Source organism: Anopheles merus, chromosome 3R, assembly GCF_017562075.2.
Source record: "Anopheles merus strain MAF chromosome 3R, AmerM5.1, whole genome shotgun sequence".
In the NCBI taxonomy this organism is placed as follows: domain Eukaryota; kingdom Metazoa; phylum Arthropoda; class Insecta; order Diptera; family Culicidae; genus Anopheles; species Anopheles merus.
Window position 1 is genome coordinate 43,149,181 of NC_054084.1, and position 24,297 is coordinate 43,173,477.

General features: G+C 44.0%; 5 protein-coding genes across 10 annotated transcripts; 2 read left to right on the forward strand and 3 right to left on the reverse strand.

Annotated features, from left to right (window-relative positions):
• The first annotated feature begins 756 nt into the window (after positions 1-756).
• LOC121596188 lies at positions 757-11,467 on the forward strand. 5 transcript variants are annotated; one of them, XM_041920907.1, is made up of 3 exons: positions 757-1,318; positions 9,202-9,774; positions 9,858-11,467. In XM_041920907.1, the coding sequence occupies exons 1-3, from the start codon at positions 1,225-1,227 to the stop codon at positions 10,943-10,945; spliced, it is 1,755 nt and encodes a 584-aa protein (XP_041776841.1). In that variant the 5' UTR covers positions 757-1,224; the 3' UTR covers positions 10,946-11,467. The 5 variants fall into 5 exon arrangements, with proteins under 5 accessions (XP_041776841.1, XP_041776843.1, XP_041776842.1 ...); XM_041920909.1 differs by lacking the exon at positions 757-1,318 and adding an exon at positions 3,904-4,465; XM_041920908.1 differs by lacking the exon at positions 757-1,318 and adding an exon at positions 4,564-4,965.
• A 2,836-nt stretch (positions 11,468-14,303) lies between these two features.
• LOC121596796 (NADH dehydrogenase [ubiquinone] 1 beta subcomplex subunit 9) lies at positions 14,304-15,195 on the forward strand. The gene is made up of 3 exons (XM_041922039.1): positions 14,304-14,493; positions 14,645-14,787; positions 14,862-15,195. Exons 1-3 carry the CDS (start codon positions 14,396-14,398, stop codon positions 15,059-15,061), a joined length of 441 nt encoding a protein of 146 aa, XP_041777973.1. The 5' UTR covers positions 14,304-14,395; the 3' UTR covers positions 15,062-15,195.
• Positions 15,196-15,273: 78 nt separating this feature from the next.
• LOC121596795 (dolichol-phosphate mannosyltransferase subunit 1) lies at positions 15,274-16,324 on the reverse strand. The gene is made up of 3 exons (XM_041922038.1): positions 16,077-16,324; positions 15,790-16,000; positions 15,274-15,684 (listed from the first exon to the last, which is right to left on the reverse strand). The coding sequence occupies exons 1-3, from the start codon at positions 16,172-16,174 to the stop codon at positions 15,274-15,276; spliced, it is 720 nt and encodes a 239-aa protein (XP_041777972.1). The 5' UTR covers positions 16,175-16,324.
• Positions 16,325-16,511: 187 nt separating this feature from the next.
• LOC121596794 (putative ATPase N2B) lies at positions 16,512-18,869 on the reverse strand. 2 transcript variants are annotated; one of them, XM_041922037.1, is made up of 7 exons: positions 18,363-18,517; positions 18,186-18,294; positions 17,890-18,075; positions 17,477-17,718; positions 17,234-17,411; positions 17,015-17,161; positions 16,512-16,925 (listed from the first exon to the last, which is right to left on the reverse strand). In XM_041922037.1, exons 1-7 carry the CDS (start codon positions 18,413-18,415, stop codon positions 16,683-16,685), a joined length of 1,158 nt encoding a protein of 385 aa, XP_041777971.1. In that variant the 5' UTR covers positions 18,416-18,517; the 3' UTR covers positions 16,512-16,682. The 2 variants fall into 2 exon arrangements, with proteins under 2 accessions (XP_041777971.1, XP_041777970.1); XM_041922036.1 differs by having other exon boundaries at positions 18,186-18,869.
• Positions 18,870-22,335: 3,466 nt separating this feature from the next.
• Positions 22,336-23,778, reverse strand: LOC121597209 (endocuticle structural glycoprotein ABD-4). Its single transcript, XM_041922805.1, has 3 exons — positions 23,553-23,778; positions 23,190-23,332; positions 22,336-23,071 (listed from the first exon to the last, which is right to left on the reverse strand). Exons 1-3 carry the CDS (start codon positions 23,562-23,564, stop codon positions 22,726-22,728), a joined length of 501 nt encoding a protein of 166 aa, XP_041778739.1. The 5' UTR covers positions 23,565-23,778; the 3' UTR covers positions 22,336-22,725.
• Positions 23,779-24,297: the final 519 nt, after the last annotated feature.

A 24,297-nucleotide genomic window follows, 5' to 3' on the forward strand; every position in this document is an offset into this window, starting at 1 on the left:
ACACACCCCTCCACTAAGAAGGAAAGAGGTCGATAAACACAGCACAAATCTTAAAGAAAACACCGTACGATGGCAACGACGACGATACGGACGACGACGAAGACGACGATGGTGATGATGGCCACTTATGTGTGCTGAGATCGCCCTCCGAGGTTTTGTTTGATGTTTGATGATGATGATGAGGAGGACCCGGGTAGCTATCAAAGCGCCTCGGTCTCTCTGTTTGATGCGAGATTGCAAATAGTTTGCATTTGTTTTCCCATTATCATCATCCACCTCCCTCCTATCTGCGCGGGTACGGGTGCCCATTTTTCGGAACGGACAAACGGAAGTTTGACCATGCAACTGGCTGCACCTGCTCCTGTTTCAACGATCGCGCGCATCACTCGATCCTTGCGCCGTCCAGCATATCCAGTTCAGCGGGTCCCATTGTTTTGCTAAAGTGGTCCCAAAATACATTCGGCCTAAGAAAAAGGTGTATCAGCGATGAACGCGCCACGCCGCGAAGTAAACACACTTCCCCTAGGAGTATCACCCTCGCCACAGACGATCCACAATACAAACGAGATTGCAGCACTTGAGCCGCGGACGGATGGGATGCGTTGCGCTGGGCTGGGGTGGTAAGGGTAACCAGAAGATAATAAACTGCCGCCTTGCCTTCTCTATTGTCGCCCCCTCCTCGTCGAAGTCGTCGAGTTGGGCCGATCGGGCCGATGGTGGTAAGCGATATGGTGATGTTTCCAGCGCCCCAAAGGCGATGATGTGCGACAGGTCGTGCTAGCTTACGCGAGCAGGTCATTCGCGCAAACGGTTGCTGGACGGCGTACGGAATGGTTGTTCCTTCGGCGAGCTCGAGATTTCCAGCGCCGTTCGTGCGGCATCTAGTCGTCGTTATCAAGCATTTTGTTATTAGCGTGTGATCCGGAGCGGGGAGTGTGTTTTAGGCGCCACTTTTGTGTGGCAGTGGGGGAGTGTGTTTTGGAGATGTACGTATTAGAAACAAGATTTTGAACAAAAATTGATTGTTGAGTAGAGAAAAAATCTTCGAGCTGCCTGGTATGTTCCGTCTTTGTGATCTTAGTGCTTAGTAAAACGGTGATATTCACGATCGATCGATCAAAGCTGTGAAGTGTGTCAGGTGTGTGTTAAGGGTGTATTGGAACGAAAGGAAAAAAACATCCATTTACAAACGAACAAAATAGTCATACAAAACAGCTGTTGAAAATGGCGCAAACTAAACGGCTCCGATACGCGAACAACGCGGACAACGTGGCGTACTACCATGTGTACAAATACAATTCCCTGCAGCGGTTGAACAGTGAGTATTGTCAACAAACAAGGGTTTGCAAACAACTAAAAATTTAATTGGGTCGTCTAACTAATTTTTGCAAATTTAATCCGATCGGTCACGGAAAGGGTCATCTAAATATACAGTGCACTGTGTGTTGTGTATTACTGCTGCTGCTGCTATCACGCTGTCTATGCTGTGCTGGGAATATTGCAGCCCCTTTTAGTGTCCAGTTAAATAGTAAACCTGCCTAGAATAAACTTAGAAAGCTTTCTCCGCACGCCCATCACTGCTGGGGCTGGGCTTTAGATTACCGTGGTTTCTCTGCTTTTTTTTGCATCAGCGAGAGAAAGCGGTATGTAAACGTTTGTTATACGCCAAACAAGAGGCTAGGTGAAGATTTGCGCGCAAATGTGATTTCTTCCTAAAGCGCGTCTATTGCCACGCTTGTGTTGGCGTGCGCTCCGCTACAGCTCTTGAGACGATCACGTTGTAGTCTGTGCGCCTATAACGTTACTGCCGGGGAAGGTTCATATGCGATGTAGCTTCATCAAGTGTTTTATTGCACCGCTGTTAGTCATCCGTTTCAAAGCAGGGAACACAACGCAGGGAAGGGAAAAGGATATGTCGGTGCGAGGCGTGCGAGGCGTTGTTTTTATAATAGGAAGCGTTTCTACGTGTGATGGGAAATATATTCCAGCCACTATACTGTGTTCTACATCCCAAACCGACGTCAAAAGTGTTTACGTTGAAGTGTTGTCTGTACGGTTGCGCACGGCAACACCGTGCGTATCCACCTCGTTACCAGGATTATGGAAAGGCGGGACGCGCACGCAAATCCTGTTCTCAGGCGCATTTGCATACGCCAGCTTTGTCTCGCAGCGTATCTGCGTAAGGTGCTATAAAAGCTGCACTTAATTTATCGATGACATTTATTTTGCAATTTGATTAGTTACAGAGATAGTGGCAATTGAGGGGTGGAGGAAGGAGTGTGGCTGGGGTTACTGTTGATGGGTTGGGACGGTTGGTTGTTTTGAAAACAAAATCAAACAATGGCGCGATTTTTTGATAACTCGGGACAGCGTATTATGCAATCTGCAGAAGACCAAAGACCGGCTGACCAACGCGTGAACGCTTTCAGATATACAGCTGAACTAAATATGCTTAGGGCGAAGGTGTTGGCGTGACCAGCGGGTGTGATGGCTGCACAGTAGTGGTGAAGAAGTATTATCTTACACGGAGGTAGCGGTTGGGTTTGATTAAGTACGGCTTTGTGATGCTCCAATGCTGGGGAGGGGGCGATAAGGATAATCGTCACTAATAAAAGAGCTCTCCGAACTGTTGATAAACTCGTTTAGGCTGATTGAAAAGTGACAAAGTTCGGGAGACGGGAAATGATTCATATATTAATTGGTTTATGAAGCATTCGGTTTCTTTATAGATTTTGGTTTCAATAATTGCATGGCTATAGCATTTGCTGGGAAATCATTCAAATCGGATGATTTTGAAGGCTTTTTGATTTTTTGTAAATTTGAAGACTTTAATTCGTTACTAAAATGATTTTCGCCATTCGATTGTTGCCATCTGATAAACCATTTCGATTTTGCGAAGCTATAATACAAGCGGTTTTCAACCGGTGGGGAATTCTCTCCAGCAGGGGGGAATTTGGACTTTTTGGTAAGGATTTTTTTAATCAAAATTTCGCCTAATACCCAGGATTGCCACGCTCTTCCCCCGCTCTCCCCGCTTCCCCGCAAGTTACCTTTAACTATAGTTAACCATATTACCATAAACCAGGAGTCTACAAACTACGGCCCTAGATAGACGTAGGCCACACGATGGCATTGTAAAGCTTAAATTTAAAAGTTTATTATTTCGACCATTTGAATAAAAAAAATTGTTTTGTTTGAGTTTTGTTTTTTTTTAAAGAATAGTAGAAATCTAAGGATATTTTTTAGTATTTTCTGATCTTTACGAGATCTAACGCTAAGTAACGTTAAAATGACGTTCAACAACGTTATTTGCGAATCATGATGAAGGGTCCCCGGCAGCTTTACTAAACGCCTGAAAGTATGCATAACGTCTATCTATTTTCAAGTTTGTTTAAAACCCCTACGACTTACACTAAAAATTAGCTTGTGTTTGATTTACATAAGAGTAATAATGTACTGTATAAAATTGAAGGCGATTAATTAAATACTATTAAATAAAATTAATTTAATTCAATGTTAAGGTAAAATAAATATAAACGAAATGATTTAAAATATTCCATCAGAAGAAAAAGTAATACGAAGAATCCTTCAATGAACATTTCAAGCTCTTCAGCAATTTCTAAGCCAAATTCAGCATTAAACAGACAGGGGAGAATCTTTACGTGAGCCCACATTTAAGTCATGAGTAAAATAAAAATGCTGTAAAACAAACGGTTATTTCAAAACCGTTTGAAATTTCCTACCCCATGTTCGCTTGGTGCGCGCGTTTCAACCCTGTTCCAACCTGTCAAACGAGCAGTGTCAAGCCAACCCTCTTTAGGGGAGGGGGTTGGCGCTTTAGAAGGGGGTTGGTTCCCTGTAAGTAGCTGTACAGGGAAGGGGCGGTATGGAAGAGAGTGGTTTGTTTTGAAAACCATAAGCAGTGGAATCAAATTTGCCCAACACGCGCAAGAGAGAATACGCAAACCGCACAGTTCACGCTTTCTTGTCGCGCACGGTGCGTGCTGTCCGTACTGAACGCTGTTTCACCATTTCTTTCGTGTTAATCCGATTACTTTAAAGTTTGTCTGCCGCTACTCAAACATTTACCTGTATTGCGCGGTGTTTGTGTGTGTGTCTGTGTGCTGTGTCCTCCCAAGAAATGGTGCACTTTATGGTTGCGCGTGGAACAACGCATCCGCGAAGGGTTGGAAGATAAAGAGCAGCGCCAGGTTCGTCTCACGGCAGCAAACACACAAAGCCCTCGGAGCAGCATGGAAACGCGCTTTGTGCTGCATGGTGTTGAAGGTTGAATTTTCCACCCTGCTGATGGTGTCTCTGTGTATTTGTGCATAACGTAACGCGCGGAAGAGAGGGAGTGTTGTGGAAAGGGCTGTTGAACAGCGGTACGGGGCAGAGAAGGTTCTGCTGCTTTGGCGCATCTTTGCAGCATCACAGTTCGAGCACTCGCGTGTGTGCACAAGTGGTGGGTATTTAGGAATAGATGGTAGCAGGCTCTGATAATGGTGATGTTTCATTCGTCGCGCGTTTTCTGTACGCCCCACACACACACACATGTTCCAGGTAGTGCTGTTGCTTTTGTAGCTCTGAACAAGACGATCAAACGTGTCTAGTGTGTGGTAGTGACGGAAGTTTAGTGTGCTAAGATAAGAAAGACCTTATCGGCCTCCACAGAGAAGACGTTATCATCTCGGCGTAGCAGAAGGAGTGCAACCCCCGGCGTAGCCCCAGGTGTATGTGCGTGTTACGCTACCGCTGTTGCTGCGTATTGTTCGCGCAACTACGCGACCAGAGGGAGGAATTTCCGAAGCCTTGCAATTGGTGCAGTGAATTATTCCAGTCAAGAAATCCCCATCCCCATCCCCGTGTCGTATTAAGGAATCTATAATTTAAAAAAAAAGTGTCGATAGTGAACGAGAAAGGGAAAAAAGTCACTCCACAACTGCACAACGATGCATGAATTCGGTGAGCAGCAGTAAAGTAAAATCGTTCGCTAAAACACGTTGTATCAACGGCCTCTCGCCCGTGTAACATGTGTAGTGTGTTTATTCTGTTTCTAATATTAACCCTCTGGTTTCAAAACAATACCTTGTGCCTCCTCTTACATGTGTGTGTGTGTGTGTGTGTGTGCGTGCGTGCGTGTGACTTTGTTGCAATATAATACGGACCCCATCATCATCATCATCATCATCTCTTTATCACGCACTAGGGTTTGGTTTTGGAGGAGTAGGTGTTGATTTCCCTTTATTAACTAAGGCAACCAACCGTGCGGAAAGTATTCCCCGGCTTATTGATCACAAAAAACCCCCACCAAAACTCGTTTGCACCACAAACAGCTTCCACTAGAATGGGTGGTGGTGATGGTGGGCGTGAGTGAGTCTAGGGGGATGGCAAGCGCGCAATGCTCCACGATGAGGAGACACTAACAAAATGCGCTCGATGATAAAAATAACACCCCCTTTCGGTTGTTGGTGGGGGAGTCCATCTGCTATCGGGTGAGTTCTTCGTCCTCCCCACCATTAGCGCAGAAGGAAGAAGAACGGGTAGGAACGATGAAAGCGACCGCAAGATTAGGGGATGAGCGTACTTCGTTGATTGTAATTTGAAAATGCGCCCAGCTCACAGCGCACAATTGGTTGGTGCAAACGAGCGGTTTGCTCAGCGCCATTCGGTCGGGTCAAGTCGACCCGGATCGTACCGGAATGAATTGGCCACGCATTCAGGTCTTGTTATGAATGTGTGAAGGTCGAGCGAATGATCGGGAAAATTAATTAAATAATTGCTCACAAAAAGTACATCCCTCTTTGAGCCGATGGTGATGGTGAGCTTGGACTTTTCTTAATCTGCTCCCAGGCAACAGCCGCCAGCCCACGCGGCATGAGTCAGATAAACAGGAAACTGTCATCTGTTTGTCCCGACGGACTTGTTTTGCATTGGATTAGTAAAATGGACCTTACTGCGGCAAATGAGCCGTGCAATATGAGCACCTCGCGATGTGCACTTGATGCGCTTGTTTTGCAAAGCAACGTTTGAAGAACGTTAGCAAAAGGGGGCCTGAAATTTAATCGATCGAGCTGGCATTTCCATAGAAAACGTGAAAAAGAAAGACTACAATGTAACCAGTGGGCTCATAATATTTGGCACACGTTCAAGCTATAAATAAAGCCCATTCTTTACGTGGCATTAGTTCATCGTGTTGTCTTTCCAAGGGCAAGTATGTTGTTGCCCTATGGATGTATGCACGGTGTATGGTTCGGTGCATTTTTTGTTGTTGTTGTTGTTGCAGTATGACCTTCCCAAGAGTTTGATGGGTTTACTCGTTTCTCTTCCAACGCGACTGGCTGTCCTGGAGTTTGTCGCAGCTGCAGAGCGCGCTCGCTGGCCACGCTTCTAAAGTACAGTAAACATTTACCGTTTTTGAAACGTGATATGTTTGTGCGCTGAGGTTGTTGTGTGTTGCAAACAATCACACAGGTATGGAAAAAACGACGATTCTTTTAAGCGTAGCATTCCGCGAGAAGTGGACGTAACATAAGAACCCGGATTGTAGAAGCCTTTCATAATAGTTCATAATTTCCATCGTCATAGATAAGGCAGAAGACAGCGATTAGGTATGGGTCGGAGGAGAAGGGTATTGCCATCTACTTCCTTGTTTGGCGCGACATCACTCACTTGGTGTGCTTCTAGGGCAGGGGTCGACAAACGTTTCTAATTGTCCGACTGAAGACTGTTAAATCTGTTCTTATATTTGTTTGTGTAAAGTTTTATAGAAATATTTTATGTTTTGTGTTTTGTTGCTAGTACATATTGTTAGCCTGTGGGCATGATTTTTTGTGCGATATTCTAATTGTTTAGTTTTGAGGCGTCATAATCCAAAAAGTCATCATCAGCTAAAGGTATGGTTTTAGTACGGATAATATACAACTCACAATTAAATTATGTATTAATGGTTCTGTACGTACATTTTTGAACTTTGAACAAAATGAGTATAGGAGGACTTTAGCATCATACAACGACCCTCTCTTGATAATGTGTATACAGCTCAATTCTCATTTCCAATCAATTGACTTCCATTTGACTACGCAGAGCTTTAAAACTATGATATTAGATTCGTACGCACTCGGTAATAGGCAAGATTAGTTTTAGCATATGGAATTAAGTGGCAAAGGTCATAGTCTATGTAGTACCAGACCCTAAAATTGTCGAAATAAATAAATAACTTCTCCCATACGTGAATATCTCTCATTAATGAAGAAGAAGTAATGATTCTCTCATACGAATCGTAAATGAAGAGTGATACCAATTCTCAAATCGAATATCGAAAGCCTCTTGAATATCTCAAAGATTCACATACAAATCACTAAAGATTTACTCATCTTTAAAGATTTACTCTTAATATTAATGGCTTGCAAGAGATTCATGAATAATGAAAGCGTCAATGTTTGCAATACCTATCACACGAGTAGATGTGATCTTGTGCGAGACAAGAAAAAGAGCCCAAATTTACCCTAAATGCACAAAATTACAGTATACTACAGCAACAAAAAAAGGATACTGTGAACGATCCTGAAAATCCTGAATCCTAAACTCTTATTTAGTGAAGTGCAGTGATTGGGGGGAAAAAGAGGAACAATCTTGAGATATAGATTCATCAATCTATAAAGATCCATACACCTAGATGGATTGAGTATTCTTTAAACATTGATGAATGTTTGGAGATTGAATCTTTTAAGATTGAATGATTTTAAAATTTTGAAATTCATATGCAAGGATTTTTGAATCTGCAACTGAATTATTCATCTCTACAATTATGTTCTCCTAAAACAACCATTACATCACTCTTACAACATTTGATTCAAAATCATAAGCCCAATTAGAAGTTGGAATAAATCATTCGTTTATATTTTTTAGGGCTTGAGATTAATTTCACTAGCAACCATCACTTTTGTTATATGTTAACTTGGAAATATTAAAAAAAACCTCAATTAGTAGATGATACCTTACATCCGGTTCTTTGAGTGCTGAGTTATGATGTTGGGCTCATCTGCCCCATTGTTATTAAACTGGGGACGAGCGGAATCAATCCTGAAATGTAATTGCTCAATATGTCAATATTTCCTAGTTTTGTTACAAACAGCATTATTGGGCTTATAATTTAAAACCTTCCACAAAAGCATGACAATGAATCTATGGAAAAGTTTGCAAAAGTGAATACAATTAATGAGCAAAAAAGTCAGTTAATCATATTATCCATTGGTATTGAAATAAAACACACAATTAACTATTCATTGAGGAGAATGCACTTCTAACAATCTCGTTTTATCGATTGGTTAAAAAAAGAAATAATGTCTGTACTTTAGAGCTTTGCCCACCCCTGTACGTGACGTGAAAGGAAACACTCTACTTGAGCCAAAGTCATAACGCTTCACAAAGGCTGGCATTCTGTACCACCTGTAAACCATACCATTGCAATGAGATAACATTCTGTAAGGTACCTCTATTCAAGTAGCAGGTATGATCCGTGCTCCCAAACGTATCAAACAGACCGGTGATTCAGTTACTAAGTGATGGGAGTGTGAGCGATCTTCGAGGGACATTTACATGGGGAGGAGAAGAAACGTGCCCAACACGTGAAGGGCAGTCGATTTTTGAATGCGCATCACGTCGAAACTTTGGTTGCGCGCACTTTTCGTGCGTCTCGACGTCAACGGGCACAACAAGATTAGAGAGTAACATTTTTGTGGGACGTACCACATGTGTCCCTAACGAGCTGCAGAGTGCCAGAAGGAGGCGTGAAGCAAATGTGCTGATGTACCGATGATGATAACCGTTGGTAACCGTGTGTATATTGCCACGGTCCAAAATGAGGCAGTCCACTAAGCAGATCTCTGGGGTCTGCGCTTGTCTTATCGCGCCAGTAAAAAAATCCGGTGCACGATTGAACCGTGTACACTTGCTCGTGCTTGACGAACGACGAAGACGACCGGGTGCGAGTTGTTGTTTTGATGATGACACAGTTTAATTCAGCATCTTCAGCTTCTTGCTGCGCGTGTTTGCAGCTGAGGATAGTTGTAGGGTTTGATTTTGCAGTATCCATTTTAACTGTATTTATAAATCGATTTTCTGGATTTTCTTATGGGTGATAGTTTGCAAAATTTAACATCCTTTTTTCTAACCCTTTTTAATTGTTGATTCCCACAGAGTCGAAAAATATGCACGGCGTCAAGCGGGTGATTGCCTTCTGCATCCTGACCGCCGTCCTGCCGGCTTCGCTCATCATTCTTCCACTCTACCTGCGCCACACGGTGTTTGCGGACGTGGTTTATCCGATCGCCGAGTCGGACATTATTGAAATCCGCGATGGCATCTCGTCCGTGTTCTGCCAGAAGCACACGCTGCAGATGAACAGCACGTTCAACGCGTTCCAGCTCGACCACGAACCGGAAGTGTCGAAGAACCGGAAGCACATACGGTTGAAAAAGTCCATGTCCCTGCCGGACGATACGCTCGAGTACTGGGGCTTCTATCTGCTGAAGGGGGCGACCGTCGCGCTGAAGGTTTGTTCCCGGTACGACGGCTCCCGCATACTGGTTGTGAAAGGTGAGCGCAATCTGCGGACGTGCGGGCTGCTCGAGCACAACAACAACAAGATCGACAACTACCTCAACAAGGAACACGGCCAGGTACTGGTCACGTTCGAGTCGGCGGCCGAGTTTATCGAGTATTCGGGTGAGCAGAAGGGGCTGCCCAAGCTGCCCGTCGATGGCAATCATGGTAAGTGGGAAGGGGAGTAGTGTAGGTGCGTGGTGATGTAGGAGGGGCATTTTCTCATCCAAATTTGCAATTCAATCTAACAGGTGGAGAAGATCTAACGGAGGAGCGCTTATCGCCGGAAGAGTCTGCGTCGCTGTTGCATCGTTTGCATACCTCCAAGGAGGCACGTGCCCAGCACGCTCGCACCACGGATAACGAGCTGGACAAGAACAAGCGTACGACGGTGTACGACAGCTCGGGAAGGAAAGTGCACCATGCTACGACGAAACGGATCGGCCGGCCAGTATCGGTCACGACAAAGAATGTCCAGACGCCGCCAAGCACAACGACGACAACGACCACCACGACCACCACGACCGAGCGACCGTCGAGCACGACGGAAAATCTCGTCAAGAAGTATCGCAACTTCCGTGCTACCGAGGCGGGACCTTCCTCGGTCGATGATGAGGGTGCTGATGATGGTAGCGGCATTCATCGGAAGCGCCACGGGCACAACAAAACCGGCCATCGGCAGCACCCGGACGGGGAACAGATTGTCCACCCGGACAGTGTGGATCGGTCGGAGCAGCAGCAACAGCAGCAGCAGCAGCGGCCTGCAAATGGTCAAAGCCGCCGGCGCAGACGAAGGCGTGATCTGGTGTACGATCGGGCGATCAATCATGGCGGTACGGCAATGAACCATTCCAACAATACGTCCGATTCGGTGTCCAGTTTCGAGAATAGTTTGCTTTCCTGCTATGACGGTGATATCCTGTTGGCGCATAGTTTCCCACCGAGCAAATCGTGCCAAAGCGTCCGGTATCTCGAGGGCGCATCGCATACCGTCACCAAGCACGAGGTGGTGTCGGATGGGTACTACTATTACATCTTCTACAGCGACAATGACTACGTGCAGAACGACATCCACGCGATGTTCGACATCTACAAGCCGACGTTCCAGTACTCGAACATCTCCGACTCGAAGGCATGCATCAACAGCACGCACTGCTCGTTCCCGATCACCTTCTGGTCGAACGAGCGGGTGATCGTGGAGGTGCCGACGCGCGACGGTATCGAGCACGAGGAGGATGATATTACGTTCCTCGTGTCCACGTGTCATCCACGCATGGCGATCTACATCATCTTCCCCGTCAGTGTGCTGATACTTGTGCTGACGTGTGCCTTCCTGTAAGGTGCAGGTGTGATCCACTCAGGAGCGTGCTGGTTTGGAGAGTATTGGTTGATTATGCCTCATTAAGGATAAGGATACAATTAATTCGTTAAAGTGCACCGGCAAGATTTCAAACGATGTAGCTGATGAAAACTCAACACCAGTAGGCTATTCGAAAAAGAAGGGATTAGCTGCAAAGAAAATATAGTTCATGGTTTTGTATAGAAAGTGTAGCGGAAAGTGCAATAGTTGTAAGATTGCTCCAAAGAATCTTGTTCATTTGCTGAGGATGCAGCGATCGGGATAAAAGTGAGATTATCAGCCAAACTGTTAGCTGCAATGAGTACAACAAATGATTCTGCATACAATAGAATACATTCATGTATATTACTATCCTTTTTTAAGTTCTAGAATTTTTTCTAGACACCATCATAACAGACAGACGAAACAGATCCACTAAAGGCTAAAGGAAACATATAGAAAGGCGGAAAGAGTTGTAAATTCGATACTAAGCTAGTCGCAAAACAGATGAGTACAGACATTGAACAGAGGGATAACAAAACACACAGATGCCCTATGAATCTAGAATCAGGGATAATATGTGGTAAGAGAGATGGTGAAAACCAACGTAATGGTTTTATTTGATAATAATTGAGCAAGCAATTATTATTTGGATTGTTGTTTTCGTTTACAGCGCAACATTTAGAAGTTAAGTGAAAGTAGTTTAGCATGTCCTCTAAATTAGTGGTATATAATTTCGGCATTTTTATTCGGGGCTAACAAGAGGCTATTTCTGACCTTTTGGTCGCTACCAAAAGAAATGATAAATTCCACACAAAAAATATTTTGCAATTTTTTAAAATACGCCTCTTTCGTTTTCGTACAGAATTGTGCAGTTGTTTCGGGGAAGTACTCTCAGTATAATATTCAAGCAGCAGCATCATGCATGTTTTACAGTACAAGTGTATAAAGACAATAGGTACAGGCGCTGGAGTGTTTAGTGAAGGAACATAGCACTAGGACATTGAGAACATCGTTATGCAATCGCAAACATTACCTCACCAGTACTTGTAAAAGGCTTCGATGGTAACGAATCTTAGCTAGATGAGTCACGTTTTGCACCTTAAGGTAGACTAATTTGAGACGCGCAAGAGATCATATCATATCATAGCTGCAAAACCCATACCCGAGCGCTGCAAAATCTAGTGAATGATGCAATGTTATTGCAAATGAATTTTGTTTTAACTTCCATGTGCTTGATGAAATGTCACACTTTAATTCAATAATTGTGATATAAAACGAGAAAACAACATACAAACACAACCAACGAGTGGGTACGAGTTTTGAAATGGCTTATTACGTTGTACCATGCAAAAGGTAGTTACCGATGGTAGCCAAAGGAAAAGATTATTTTTTTACAAAAGCGTGTAGGCATCCATACATATAAGAATCAAGCAGAGGCTATGTAGCGTTATAAAGAAGCATTAAATTCACAAAACATGACTGTGAGTTTTTAATGAAATAAATCATAAGATTAATTATTTTTTTCGTTACCATAACTGGAGAAGCTTTTTACTTACTTGAAGGAGCAAGTTGATTGAGAAATCGGCATTTTTTTTATTCATATTGTACATCGCACTGGTTGGTCAATTTTTTTTATACATTCCTCGTACTATTGTAGTGTTATTTTATTAGAAACATGTTCTGATACTGTATCCAAGTGCTACAGATTTAGAAAATCAAATATCCATAGAATAAAAAGAAAGCTCTATAGCTTCTCACTGGTTTGCTCAATAGATGGAACACGTTTTATAACTCAAATTTATATTGCTGTCCTTTCCTTGCAATGTGTTTCGCCTAGCTTCATCTAATCATGGCCTATATACCCTTCTAACTATCCTAGCAAAAATCTATAAGATTGGTCAACACCAACTCTGAAATCTTAACTGCTTCAGTGCTGGTGGGTAATAATGGAATTTAATATTTAAACAATCGTATCGCTGGTTTAGTTCTAGCGATGCATAATTTAAATGCGAAAAATACAACAGTACAGAAGGAAGGAGGAGAAAGCTCTTAAAGCGAAGAAAGCTCCGCTGTGTAGCTATCCCACCAACATATAGCGCCACCAGCTTTTTTTTTTTGCTATATTTAGGATGCCTTCTCATTGCCGGCAAAGGACTCATTGCCGTCTGCTACATGAAGTATTTTTTTATATTCCGTTGGGAGCTTGAGTCGTTTAGAACCCATTTAGTGGACGTTTAGTGTACTTGTGGCACTTGGGAACAGTACAGAGAGAAAGAGAAAGCTCTCAAAGCCAGGCAAAGTGGAGCTTTTCTCCTGGCTGGTTATCCCACCAACAGATGGCGCCACTTGCTATTTGTGCTATTTTTAGAATGCGTCAGCCGTTTGCCGTCTGCTAAATGAAGTCTTTCCTTTCATGCCTTTTAGGTTGAGAGCTTGGGCAGTTTAGAGCCCATTTAGTTGCCGTTTAGTGGATTTCCCAAGCGCCACAAATTAAGCTTAAACAACTGGAAAATTGAATATCCATAGAAAAAAAAAGAAAGTTCCATAGGTTCACTAGTTTGCTCAATAGATGGCGTATTACAACCCATCAATTATATTACTATCCTTTTCTTGCAATGTGTTTCGACACGTTTCATCTAATCATGACCTATATAGCCTTCTAACTTTCCGAGCAAAAATCTATATGAATGATCATGTGGTCAGATACGTGGGTATCAACACCAACGACCACTACTCGAATCTCACTTGCTTCAGTGCTGGTGGGGTTTCCGTTGGAGTTTAGTATTTAAACAATCGTATCGCCGTTCTAGTTCTAGCGATGCATAACTTCAATGCGAAACCATACAACAGTACAGAGGAAATGAGAAAGCTCTCCTCCAAGCGATGAAGCTCAACTGGTTGGGGTATCCCACCAACAGATAGCGCCACCAGCTTTTTTGCTATTTTTAGAATGCATGAGTCGTTTGGCGTCTGCTAAACGAAGTCTTTCTATATTCCGTTTAGGTAGAGAACTTGAGTCGTTTAGAAGCCGTTTAGTGGTCGTTTAGTGGATTTGTGGCACTTGGGAACACCCCCTTCCGTCTGCATAGGCTTCCCAACCTTGGATCAGAAGCAACTAGCGGGAAGGACTGGTTAGTAGGCGAAGTATCAAATACTCTGTCCACTCTGCGGCTGTTTGTTTCTCCTCCGTTACAACCCTGCAACTCTTGCTGAGGGCCAAACCTTCGCGTGGCCTGCCGGAGAAGCTCGGTTCGTAACAAGAACCCTGTCTTGTATCCCCACCGAACGCTGGCGTGTCACCCTGTAAAACTCACCCCTTTCGACGAAGCAGCCCTGAACAGACTGCTCACAAACGTCACAACATTCACCATTTGACATTTTCACCCAAAGCAAAACCTGCATCGAACCGAATTCACTTGCTCGCATCGGAGTTTTACGTAAATAAAAATGTCCGCACCGACCACTGCGGCACTGGCCCACACGCGCCGGGTTTGCACGCTGTACAAGAAGTCCTTGCGCAACCTAGAATCATGGTACGATAGAAGGTAAGCTTGCAAAACAGGCCGGTTCGGGTACGCGCTTGATTGTTGCTCCGGGAACCAGCTTATGTAATTGGACGGGTATGGCTAGCTAGGCCGCCGTGCACGTTCGGAACATTCAAAACAAACAACTGATTGTGCCCTTGTTTGGTTGCAGACACATCTTCCGCTACCAGGCTACTCTGATGCGAGCGCGTTTCGATCAGCACCGGAACGAGAAGGACCCGGCCAAGGTGGCCCAGCTGGTGGCCGATGGCGAACGAGAATTGTTCGAAAAGCAGCACTACCAACCGAAGAAGTGTATGGCGGATTGATGTGTGCGATTTGTGATGTAGTCTTTTCACTGTGCTTCTCTTCCTTCTCTTTATTTTTAGTCCCCATGTCACCGGGCGGTGTCGCGTTCGAGCGTGAAGTGATTCCTCCGGACTGGGTACTCGACTACTGGCATCCGTTGGAAAAGGCACAGTTCCCCGACTACTTTGCGCGGCGTGAAAAGCGCAAGGAGGAGTACGTCGTCTGGTGGGAAAAGCAGTACGGCAAATCGTCGGCCAACGATTCCTCTTCCCACCATTAAAGTGGCGCGAGTGATCAGCAGAAACAGAATCGATCATTTGTGCAAGAGTTAGCTTAAACAGAGGGTAGAAGAAATCGGAACGGTGTGAATACGATTGTTAAAACAACAGGTACGATTTGCTTCTCGTCTTCATACCCGTGTGTGTGTGTGGAATTTATTGATGATGACAACGGAAATGCTGTCCTGGAAAAAAGGATTATTCTCTTCCTTGCTTACGTAGTGGCAAACAGGTATAACAAATTTTTCGCAAACTGTACTATCTCGGAACCACCGAGCTTGGACTGGCCGTACACACGATCGACAAACGATATAGGAACCTCTCCGATGGTGTAATTCAACTGCCTGGCTCGGACGATCATTTCCATCTGGAAGACGTATCCTTTCGAGGTGCAGCGTGATATCAGTTCCTTAAGAACCTCTTTACGATACAGCCGGAACGATCCGGTCAGATCGGACGCATTCGGACGCAGCAACAACTGGGAGAGGAAGTTAGCTCCACGTGAGATGAGCTTTCGCTTGAAGTCCCATCCATACACACCGCCGGTTCCCTTGTACCGAGTTCCCGACACTACATCGAAGCCACCTTTCTTCTGCAGCTCAACAAACTGTGGAATGAATTTGGGCTGCAAATGGAGAGGGGGGGACCGCAATTAGAAACCGGTTTTGTTGAAAGGAGACGCGACGCATGGAAAGATCCGCATGGACACGTCTTCAGTTGGAATACGTACATGATGGCTCAGATCAGCATCCATGATAATGATGTAATCGCCAGTGGCGTGCTCTATTCCATGAATGTAGGCAGTTCCCAGGCCCAGCTTTGCTGCCCTCGGCCGGAGAAGGATGCGATCTTCGCCGTATATTTTTTGCAGCTGCTTTGCAACGTCCAGTGTCCCATCCGGACTGCCATCGTCGATGACGATCACTTCGAAATTGATTTTCCTGCAAGAAAAGCATCGAAATTAACCATTTATACTGTTTATTGCAAGCAAATAGCCAACAAAAGGCAAACACTTACGCCTCTTGCATGTACTTCACAATCAGCCAGATAATGATTGGAAGGTTTTCACGTTCATTGTACGTCGGCAGCAGAATGGAATACTTTTCCTTTGCCATGTTTGACCGTATGGTGGGAATGGTAGCCGTAAACTATTTTGAAAACTGTTCTATGCGGCAAATATACCAAACAAATCTGGTTTTGGTAGAAAGAGAATCCGTACGATCAACAAACAAACAAAATCCACGTCAAAACACCACAGCTGGCAAGCAGGGCCGTCAAAGCGTGTTTCTGTCAAAGCAGCGCTGTCACATTTGCGATTGTCGCCGTCAATTTGAAATTTAATCGTTTTTTATTAAAAAAACGAATCTGAAATTCTATATTCCTCTACATCCTATTCATATTTCTATTTTATTCTTTCACTCAGCGACATGAATTTGAACAGAAAACAAATGTTTTTGAATTTGCGGCAAAAGCAATAATAAATATATTAGTTTATTTTTTAGGATTGATTTAAAATTTGCCTACAAAACCCCTCTGGTCGTTAATTATTTACACACACAATTTTAAGTACCCATCGTTATACACTCGGCCCAATGCTGGCTCGAAATTTGAATATCGTTCTACCTAGCGGTGCTTCTCCCATAGCGTCCAGTATTCGGCTGACTGCATTTCGGCCAGTCGCGACACTGTCCGCTCGAAAGCGAATACTTCTTCCTCACCCGTGAAAATGTTCGAACTGGCGTCCGTCGAATCCTTGGTAATTTTGAGATCGTCCATCAGCATACGATGCTCGTCCGAGGTGTGCATATCGTCCGGGGCCTCGTTTGAAAACAGATACTTGTACGGTACGTCCGCCGATACGACCAGCTGGCAATGCGGGATGGAGTGTGGATTATGTACATGCACCTGCTCCGTAATTACGGTCACTAATGCTTGGTAGCTATATTTATACTTACCCTTACGCGACTATCGTAAAGTGTGTCGATCAACGTGATGAATCGTCTCGTTTGGGATTTTAGCTTCAGGTTCAATTGCGGGATATCGCGTATCAGTACCGTGTGAAAGAATTGTGCTATCTGTAGGAAATCGCTTGCACCGAGTGGCTAAAAGTGGCATCAGAAATGCAAGTCAGTTTGATCCAAATAGGGGAAAAAATCATTCCTGCTCATACTTACCTTATCACAGAGTTCATCAAATGTACTGTCAAGCACCTGGCCACAGGTTTTGGCGAACGTTATATTCCTTCCAAAATGGGTGAACGTTTTCGGGCGTATCATATCGTTCTCCTGCGAGCAGAGCACCTTGAACAGTTTGTCCATCGAAGCATTCGCATCGCTTGCGCCTTGGGATTTGCTGCAAAACAAAAGCAAACAATCGCTTACGATCGATTCGCATGCATACGGTGTTTGATAACGTACTCAAAGTAATGTTTACTTTCCCCCTTTAGCGCCGCCGTGCGATAATCAACGCCACTGTCGAGCGTTACGATGTTGCAGTGATTCTTCAGCACTCCGATGAACGGCACAAAGTTGCTACGCTGCAGCCCATTTTTGTACAGATCGTCGGGGGCACGGTTGCTGGTGGCCACCACTATCACGCCGTTATTGAAGAGATAAGTGAACAGCCGTTTCAAGATCATTGCGTCCGCTATGTCGGTAACCTTCGAGAAGGGAAGAGGGAGAGGCAGGCAAAGGAATGCAATTGTGATTAGTACGGCTGGGAAGCATAACGGCACAGCGTGCGATAAGGCAGCGATTATTCACACGGTCGCTCAGCTGACTCAGCTAACCCGATAGGTCAATCGCCGTCGTCTACGGCACCTGCGACATACCTGAAATTCATCGAAGCAAATCATCCACGAGTCCTGGGTAATCAGCTCGGCAACGGGCTTAATTGGGTCGAACGGTTGTGGCTTGCTGTTGCTCGCATCCCGCACATGTTTCGATTTGATGTCGTGAATTTTGGCGTGCACGTCGGTCATGAAGGAGTTGAAGTGTACACGTCGCTTTCGATCAATCTAGAAGCAAACCGAACACAGGTGGCGAGGTTATCCCCTACCCAACTCTCACGCTTGCACAAACACACGCACACGCATGCCGTGTGCAAAGGACACGGTCGCACACTTACCGCACAGCAGTCGTAGAACATGTCCATGAGCATCGTTTTGCCACCGCCGACGCTGCCGTAGATGTACAGTCCCTTGGGTGCGGCCACCGCCTTCTCCGCCCTGCCGAAGCTGAACCATTTCCCAATGCCAGTGCTCGGTTTAGGTGGGCTGTAGGTTTTAATACTATCATACACTACCTGCAGGGCTTCGGTGACGCGAACCTGGTGCGGATCGGGCTGTATCTCACCATGGTTAAGCTTCTCCTTCAGCAGCTCGACAGGCGTCTTCCCCACGGCGGACACGGGCGATCCGGTGCTGGTGGCGGTGGCGGGAGCGTTGGGACTGTACGGCCGTACGCCATGTATTACGGGGCACGAGCAGCCGCGCTTTAGCAGAACGCAGAACGAGCTCGGCACTTTCGTCAGGAACAACATAGCGAACGGTCAGTGGCGCAGGTATGTGGGTCAAGTTCTTGCATATTATGTAAGAATGGGAAGAAAAAAACACTCGCAGCTAACGGCGGTGCAGAACGGTGACGGCCGACGTCAACGTTCGTCACGCGTGTGTACTTTAATTGCGCGCACACGGTACGAATTTCACAACGGCATGGTACTTGTTTACCTCGGCGGTGGTGGGACTGTTCACAACAAATGAGCCGCGGAGGAGGTGGAAGCTGTCACTGTTCGGCCAGCTTCGGGCGCAAACATGTCTAGCGACGAAATGTGTGTTGTAAACGGACAGCTCGCGGTCAAAACAGCGTGGCCAGATTATATTGGCAGATTTCGGCAGGAGCACTGTTGAGAATGCCAAACATTTAAATTTAATCAATTATTTTAATGATCAATTTCTTATTACGCTTTAACCTTTAAATTGGCAACCGGATACCCGGGTATTTTTTTCAACTCCGAACTGCAATAACTTTTGATTCATTGCTTTTATTGACCTGAAATTTTCCGTAGCCTCCCAACTTTTAATTTATGATTTTTTGGTGCATAAGTTGTAATTTTAAACAGCCTGTAAATATTTTATTTTTATTTTTTTTTAAACTTTACCACGTAAGTTGGCAACCAGTACACCCGGGTATTCCATACATTTTGTATCAAGAATGACGTTTCTCTTCTTCCTCTTTTCGTATTGTGCTTATTTTCGAGTCAAATTCAAGCGATTCCAAATTTCAATTTGACCGTTATTTTTATAATAAAATGAAAAAACTTAATGAATAAATGAAATAGAAGATAATATATGGTCGGCATTACTTGCTTACAGCATTAAAATATAGAAAGCATTGTTTACCTATGAAAATCGTTAATTTTTTGCATCAAAACTTGTGGAATACCCGGGTATGCCGGTTGCCAACTTACGTGTGTAAATCTGGTTGCCAACTCTACGGTTAACCGCCAACGGTGAAATTAAATTGATTGATTAAATTGAATGATTTTCATTGACGAGCAATTATCGGAATCCACACCACTGACATTTTCTACTTATTATGAACATTTAATTTATTATGAAATTTTAACGGATAAGATTTTGAATTTAAAACGCATAGCCCAAATAGCCAGAATTGCTTAAGCAGCTCATTTTGGCACGCTAAAGATCGCTGCTCTAATTCGCCTTTTGCAGTAGATAAACAGCATCAAAGTTCTATGTGGGTCTTTCAAACAGCGCCTAAGCAGCTTCCTTATGCCATGATGCCAGGGATTATTTTTCTTTGTGTTTTATTTTCAAGCAAGCGTCATCGATGAAATAAACAACAAGATTTTTTTTCGTTTAAACACATATGTATATTTTTTAATCTTTTGTATTGATGAATTACACGAAATTTTACACAATTTACTGATAATTCACAATCACTTCACTCAATATTCATTCTTCAATTAACGAATCTAACTTGTGCAGCAGCAATGAGATTATTGGCGGCGTCCGTCTTTGACACTTTGACAAGAGCCACCTTGTACCGATGTCATGCATTAAAAAGCTATAAAGTTCCACCAAGTTCAGCACCCTTTCTTAACAAGCCTTCAAGTTCCATCATGAACCCTACACATAGTGCTAATCAGCCGCAAAGTTCCAAAGAGTACCATGTGCCTGTCAAAATGCTCCATAGTTTCGCAAAGTACCGTCTATCTCTTAATCAGCCACAAAGTACGACATCGGAACGATGTTTCGTTAAACAGCCCTAAATCAGCTATAAAGTACGAGTTGGCTATTTGGGTTGGGTTGTTAAGTCGGCCGATTTTAAGATCCCAAATAGCCAGAGTAGCTTAAGCAGCTCATTTTGGCACGCTAAAGATCGCTGCTCTAATTCGCCTTTTGCAGTAGATAAACAGCATCAAAGTTCTATGTGGGTCTTTCAAACAGCGCCTAAGCAGCTTCCTTATGCCGCGATGCCAGGGATTATTTTTCTTTGTGTTTTATTTTCAAGCAAGCGTCATCGATGAAATAAACAACAAGATTTGTTTCGTTTAAACACATATGTATATTTTTTAATCTTTTGTATTGATGAATTACACGAAATTTTACACAATTTACTGATAATTCACAAACACTTCACTCAATATTCATTCTTCAATTAACGAATCTAACTTGTGCAGCAGCAATGAGATTATTGCCGGCGTTCGTCTTTGACACTTTGACAAGAGCCATCTCGTACCGATATCATGCATTAAAAAGCTATAAAGTTCCACCAAGTTCAGTACCCTTTCTTAACAAGCCTTCAAGTTCCATCATGAACCCTACACATAGTGCTAATCAGCCGCAAAGTTCCAAAGAGTACCATGTGCCTGTTAAAAAGCTCCATAGTTCCGCAAAGTACCGTCTATCTCTTAATCAGCCACAAAGTACGACATCGGAACGATGTTTCGTTAAACAGCCCTAAATCAGCTATAAAGTACGAGCTGGCTATTTGGGATTGTACCACAAGACAGTTTCTTACCTTTTAAATCTGTATCATAAATTGTTCACAATATTGAAATTCCCTCTGTTCTCAAATTGAAATACTCGCATTGAGACAGATCTAAAATTATTAAATAATGAATGTCAAATTGAAATTGTAAATTAGTCAAATGTAAAAAAATGAAGATAAATTAAAAAGTCAATTAAAACTGCTCATAGTAGCCTCAAATCCCCCAAACAACTTCGTTCTCCCTGCTACTAATTCCTACGTGTCGCTCGAAGTAGACAAAAATTTCATTCAATTGGGTTGATCTGTTTGATCGAACGTACGGATTGGCAATTACGAAAAAAAAACTTGCAAAAAAAGTTTTTTTTTGAAAAATCCTCCCTTTCAATGTAGCATAAGGATTCAGCTTAAAGGGAGGCACTTTGACGATGTTTAACTACTGCAAAAGACCTATACAAGCAGCGATCTTCAGCGAGCCAAGATTGGCTGCCTAAACATCTTTGGATATTTGGCTATAAGAACAAAACTCTGTGTATTTATAAGGTGTTGTGTTTTCTGTTTAATAATTCAGTTCCAGTTTGATTCGCGTTATGTTTGGTTACAAGATAGAGCGGGAGTGCGTAAAAAAAGCGAAGTTTAGCCTGAAGGCGCGCTCGAAATAAACAGACGTCAAAACGCGGTTGGTCAGGTAGCGCAATAATTCCAAACAGCAGATTGGACCATATATAACATAAGGAATAAGCAAGGGAAATAAGTCCAAATAAAATCAGTGTTTAACCGCAGGACTCCACACAGCATAACACGGAGCGCAACATAACAATTGACAGCTACCAAACAATTGACAGCTTCACAAAACGCTTGGAAAAGGAGGTAAAGCGTTTCAATAACTGTCGGTCATCGCAGTAGGCTGGTAGTTTTTCTACGAGCAATGAGCGGCCTACTAAGGATATTCAAAATATGATACCAGCAATAAAGCGTTTTCTGAAGCGTTTGGCAGCTGTCAGTTGTTATGTTGCGCTCCGTGTTATGCTGTGTGGAGTCCTGTGGTAACAAATTCTAGTAACGATAATTCTTTCAAATAGCCCTCACGGCATATCTCAGAAACATATGACAGGGAATTGCGCCAGAAGTTATGCAACTGGCATCAATAACAATCAACAACCAATCTACCTTCACGTTAACGATCGTGTCTTCCATTGATCCGGAGCAATTTTAAATGCGTTTATGCACAGCCGTTAATCAGAAACCAATTGCTTACTTTTTGTAAACTTTTATTTAAAACAAACCAAACAGCTCAATAACATTTCCGTTTGAAGTAGCTAGGTTAATCACAGTCTATGTTGGTTGCGCTTTCTTTACTGCTTTTTTTAGTTGTTGTCGTAAACGTGATCTCTATTCTTGGCTGGAGGCAGCTATGAAGTTTGTCATGAATATCGTGACGTGTTGCATTGGGTGGTAGCAATGCGCGCTTCGCGTAGCCATCGCTTTGAGAGGCTTAAATATTATAAATATGCGTCAAGAGGAAATCTACTGAACAGCGCTAGAACGCTTTGTTAACAGCTCATACACGCTACAAACGAAGCTAGACGAAGGAGTTCTTCATTGAACGAAGCCACCTGGCGGTTGGTCACCGTACAAGAGGGTACACCACACCGGTTCTACTGGTTGTAGTACTGTCCGTTGTAGTCTAGTTGAGCCCGTCTGGCTTCGTCCTCCGCGTACTTGGGATTGTTCTTCGCTTCCTGCTCCCGGCGCTTAATGCCCTCGTAGATCTCCTTCAGACCTTCCTGGATTGCTGGCGGTACAGGGGGTGGCGTCGGCAGGCTGTCGCTCTGCACACGGAATCCATTCTCGTCGGCTGTATACTGCACCTGGATGACGTCACCGTTGGGGGCTTCGTACGAGTAGGCGCCCTGTTGGACCAAGATTCCATTGGGATGGTCTTCCGATGCGTCCTTCAGGTAGCCGGACTCTTCGTGAACGATGTTGTTGCCTGTCTGGTAGCTGGTGGGATGAAACAGAGGAGCAATTAAGCAATTATTTTTATACAATTAGCTTATAGATAGATAGATCAGAGACAACGCTTCGAAGGAAACGGTGGCTAAGTATCGCATTCACTTACATAGTTCTATAACTGCCATCCTCTCCCTGTTGTTTGTCATATTTTAAGATCGGAATGTACGTTGTTGTTTCGTGATGCTCGTGACGTTCATGATGTTCATGCTGCGGATACGCGTAAGCGGATGCAACCAGTGCGAGTACAATCTGTGGGTAGGAAAATTATTAATTAATTTGCATCCATCAGTACGTCGGTGTAAAGGATTGTCGCAAAGCAAATGCTGCAATGGAGTTGTATTGGCTAGTTGCTAATTTTAACTTTGTTTCACTTCATAAAGCTCCAATTTTATTTGTATCAATACACCAAAACAACAGCAATCACAAAGCAATATTCACTTTTCCATCGTTCAATTTTCAAAACACTCACCAAAAGCTTCATTTTGCCCAAACTATGCTTTCTTCACTGATTTAGTTTTTTCACAACACACAATCCTGCGCTCTGCACAGGGAATAGTCTACAACCGCCGTCGGCAACGGGGGAAAAATCACAAAACCACTAAAGCCCGAAAGCACCACACCACAAACCGAACCGGAACGCCACTTGTTGTTTGAGGAAAGAAAGTGAAACATCCACTGCATACGATCTGCCCTAGTGATAGGTCTTTATATACCGAACGATCGCACTCGGTCGGTCGGTCGCGTTTCCCTCTCTGTCGGAGGCTCCGATCCGCACCGCGAACGGACGGATGTGGCACTTTTTGGCAGGGTGGGGTGGGAAGGGAACAGTTTCCATGCCTTTCCCCATGCTCTTCCTCTTCCCACCACTACCGCGGTGAATGATTTGTTTCGGTGTTGCATCTTTCGACCCGAAAGCATCCCAAACCCAATCTTCGCTTGGCATCGTGCTGCGATGATGCTGCCTCTGCTATTGCTATCTTCCTTCTTCATAGTTCGGCCTGTAACTCTTCTCTTAAATGATGCAAAAAAAACAACAACACCCACCTGTGTCATTGCACCATCCATACTCGGCAAGTGCAACGGTGCAGTGTGGCAGGGTCATGCGCCGATGGTTTCGAACAGATCGGCAAAGCACAAACGAGCAAACCCTGTGCAAAAGGTAGCAAGAAAAACAGGGTTAACAGCCATCGATCCGATACCGTTCTTCCGTTCTT

Bases quoted from the DNA above. Each gene is read 5' to 3' on its own strand.
- LOC121596188 (XM_041920907.1), top strand. From the start codon at position 1,225: ATGGCGCAAACTAAACGGCTCCGATACGCGAACAACGCGGACAACGTG. The intron at 1,319-9,201 runs GTGAGTATTGTC...TGATTCCCACAG, and splicing joins TTCCCTGCAGCGGTTGAACA to AGTCGAAAAATATGCACGGC. The intron at 9,775-9,857 runs GTAAGTGGGAAG...TCAATCTAACAG, and splicing joins GCCCGTCGATGGCAATCATG to GTGGAGAAGATCTAACGGAG.
- LOC121596796 (XM_041922039.1), top strand. From the start codon at position 14,396: ATGTCCGCACCGACCACTGCGGCACTGGCCCACACGCGCCGGGTTTGC. The intron at 14,494-14,644 runs GTAAGCTTGCAA...GTTTGGTTGCAG, and splicing joins GAATCATGGTACGATAGAAG to ACACATCTTCCGCTACCAGG. The intron at 14,788-14,861 runs GTATGGCGGATT...CTTTATTTTTAG, and splicing joins GCACTACCAACCGAAGAAGT to TCCCCATGTCACCGGGCGGT.
- LOC121596795 (XM_041922038.1), bottom strand. From the start codon at position 16,174: ATGGCAAAGGAAAAGTATTCCATTCTGCTGCCGACGTACAATGAACGT. The intron at 16,001-16,076 runs GTAAGTGTTTGC...CTTTTCTTGCAG, and splicing joins GTGAAGTACATGCAAGAGGC to GAAAATCAATTTCGAAGTGA. The intron at 15,685-15,789 runs GTACGTATTCCA...CTCCATTTGCAG, and splicing joins ATGCTGATCTGAGCCATCAT to CCCAAATTCATTCCACAGTT.
- LOC121596794 (XM_041922036.1), bottom strand. From the start codon at position 18,599: ATGTTGTTCCTGACGAAAGTGCCGAGCTCGTTCTGCGTTCTGCTAAAG. The intron at 17,412-17,476 runs GTACGTTATCAA...TTTGTTTTGCAG, and splicing joins GAAAGTAAACATTACTTTGA to CAAATCCCAAGGCGCAAGCG. The intron at 16,926-17,014 runs GTAAGTATAAAT...CCGCATTGCCAG, and splicing joins TTTACGATAGTCGCGTAAGG to CTGGTCGTATCGGCGGACGT.
- LOC121597209 (XM_041922805.1), bottom strand. The intron at 23,072-23,189 runs GTAAGTGAATGC...TCATCCCACCAG, and splicing joins GATGGCAGTTATAGAACTAT to CTACCAGACAGGCAACAACA.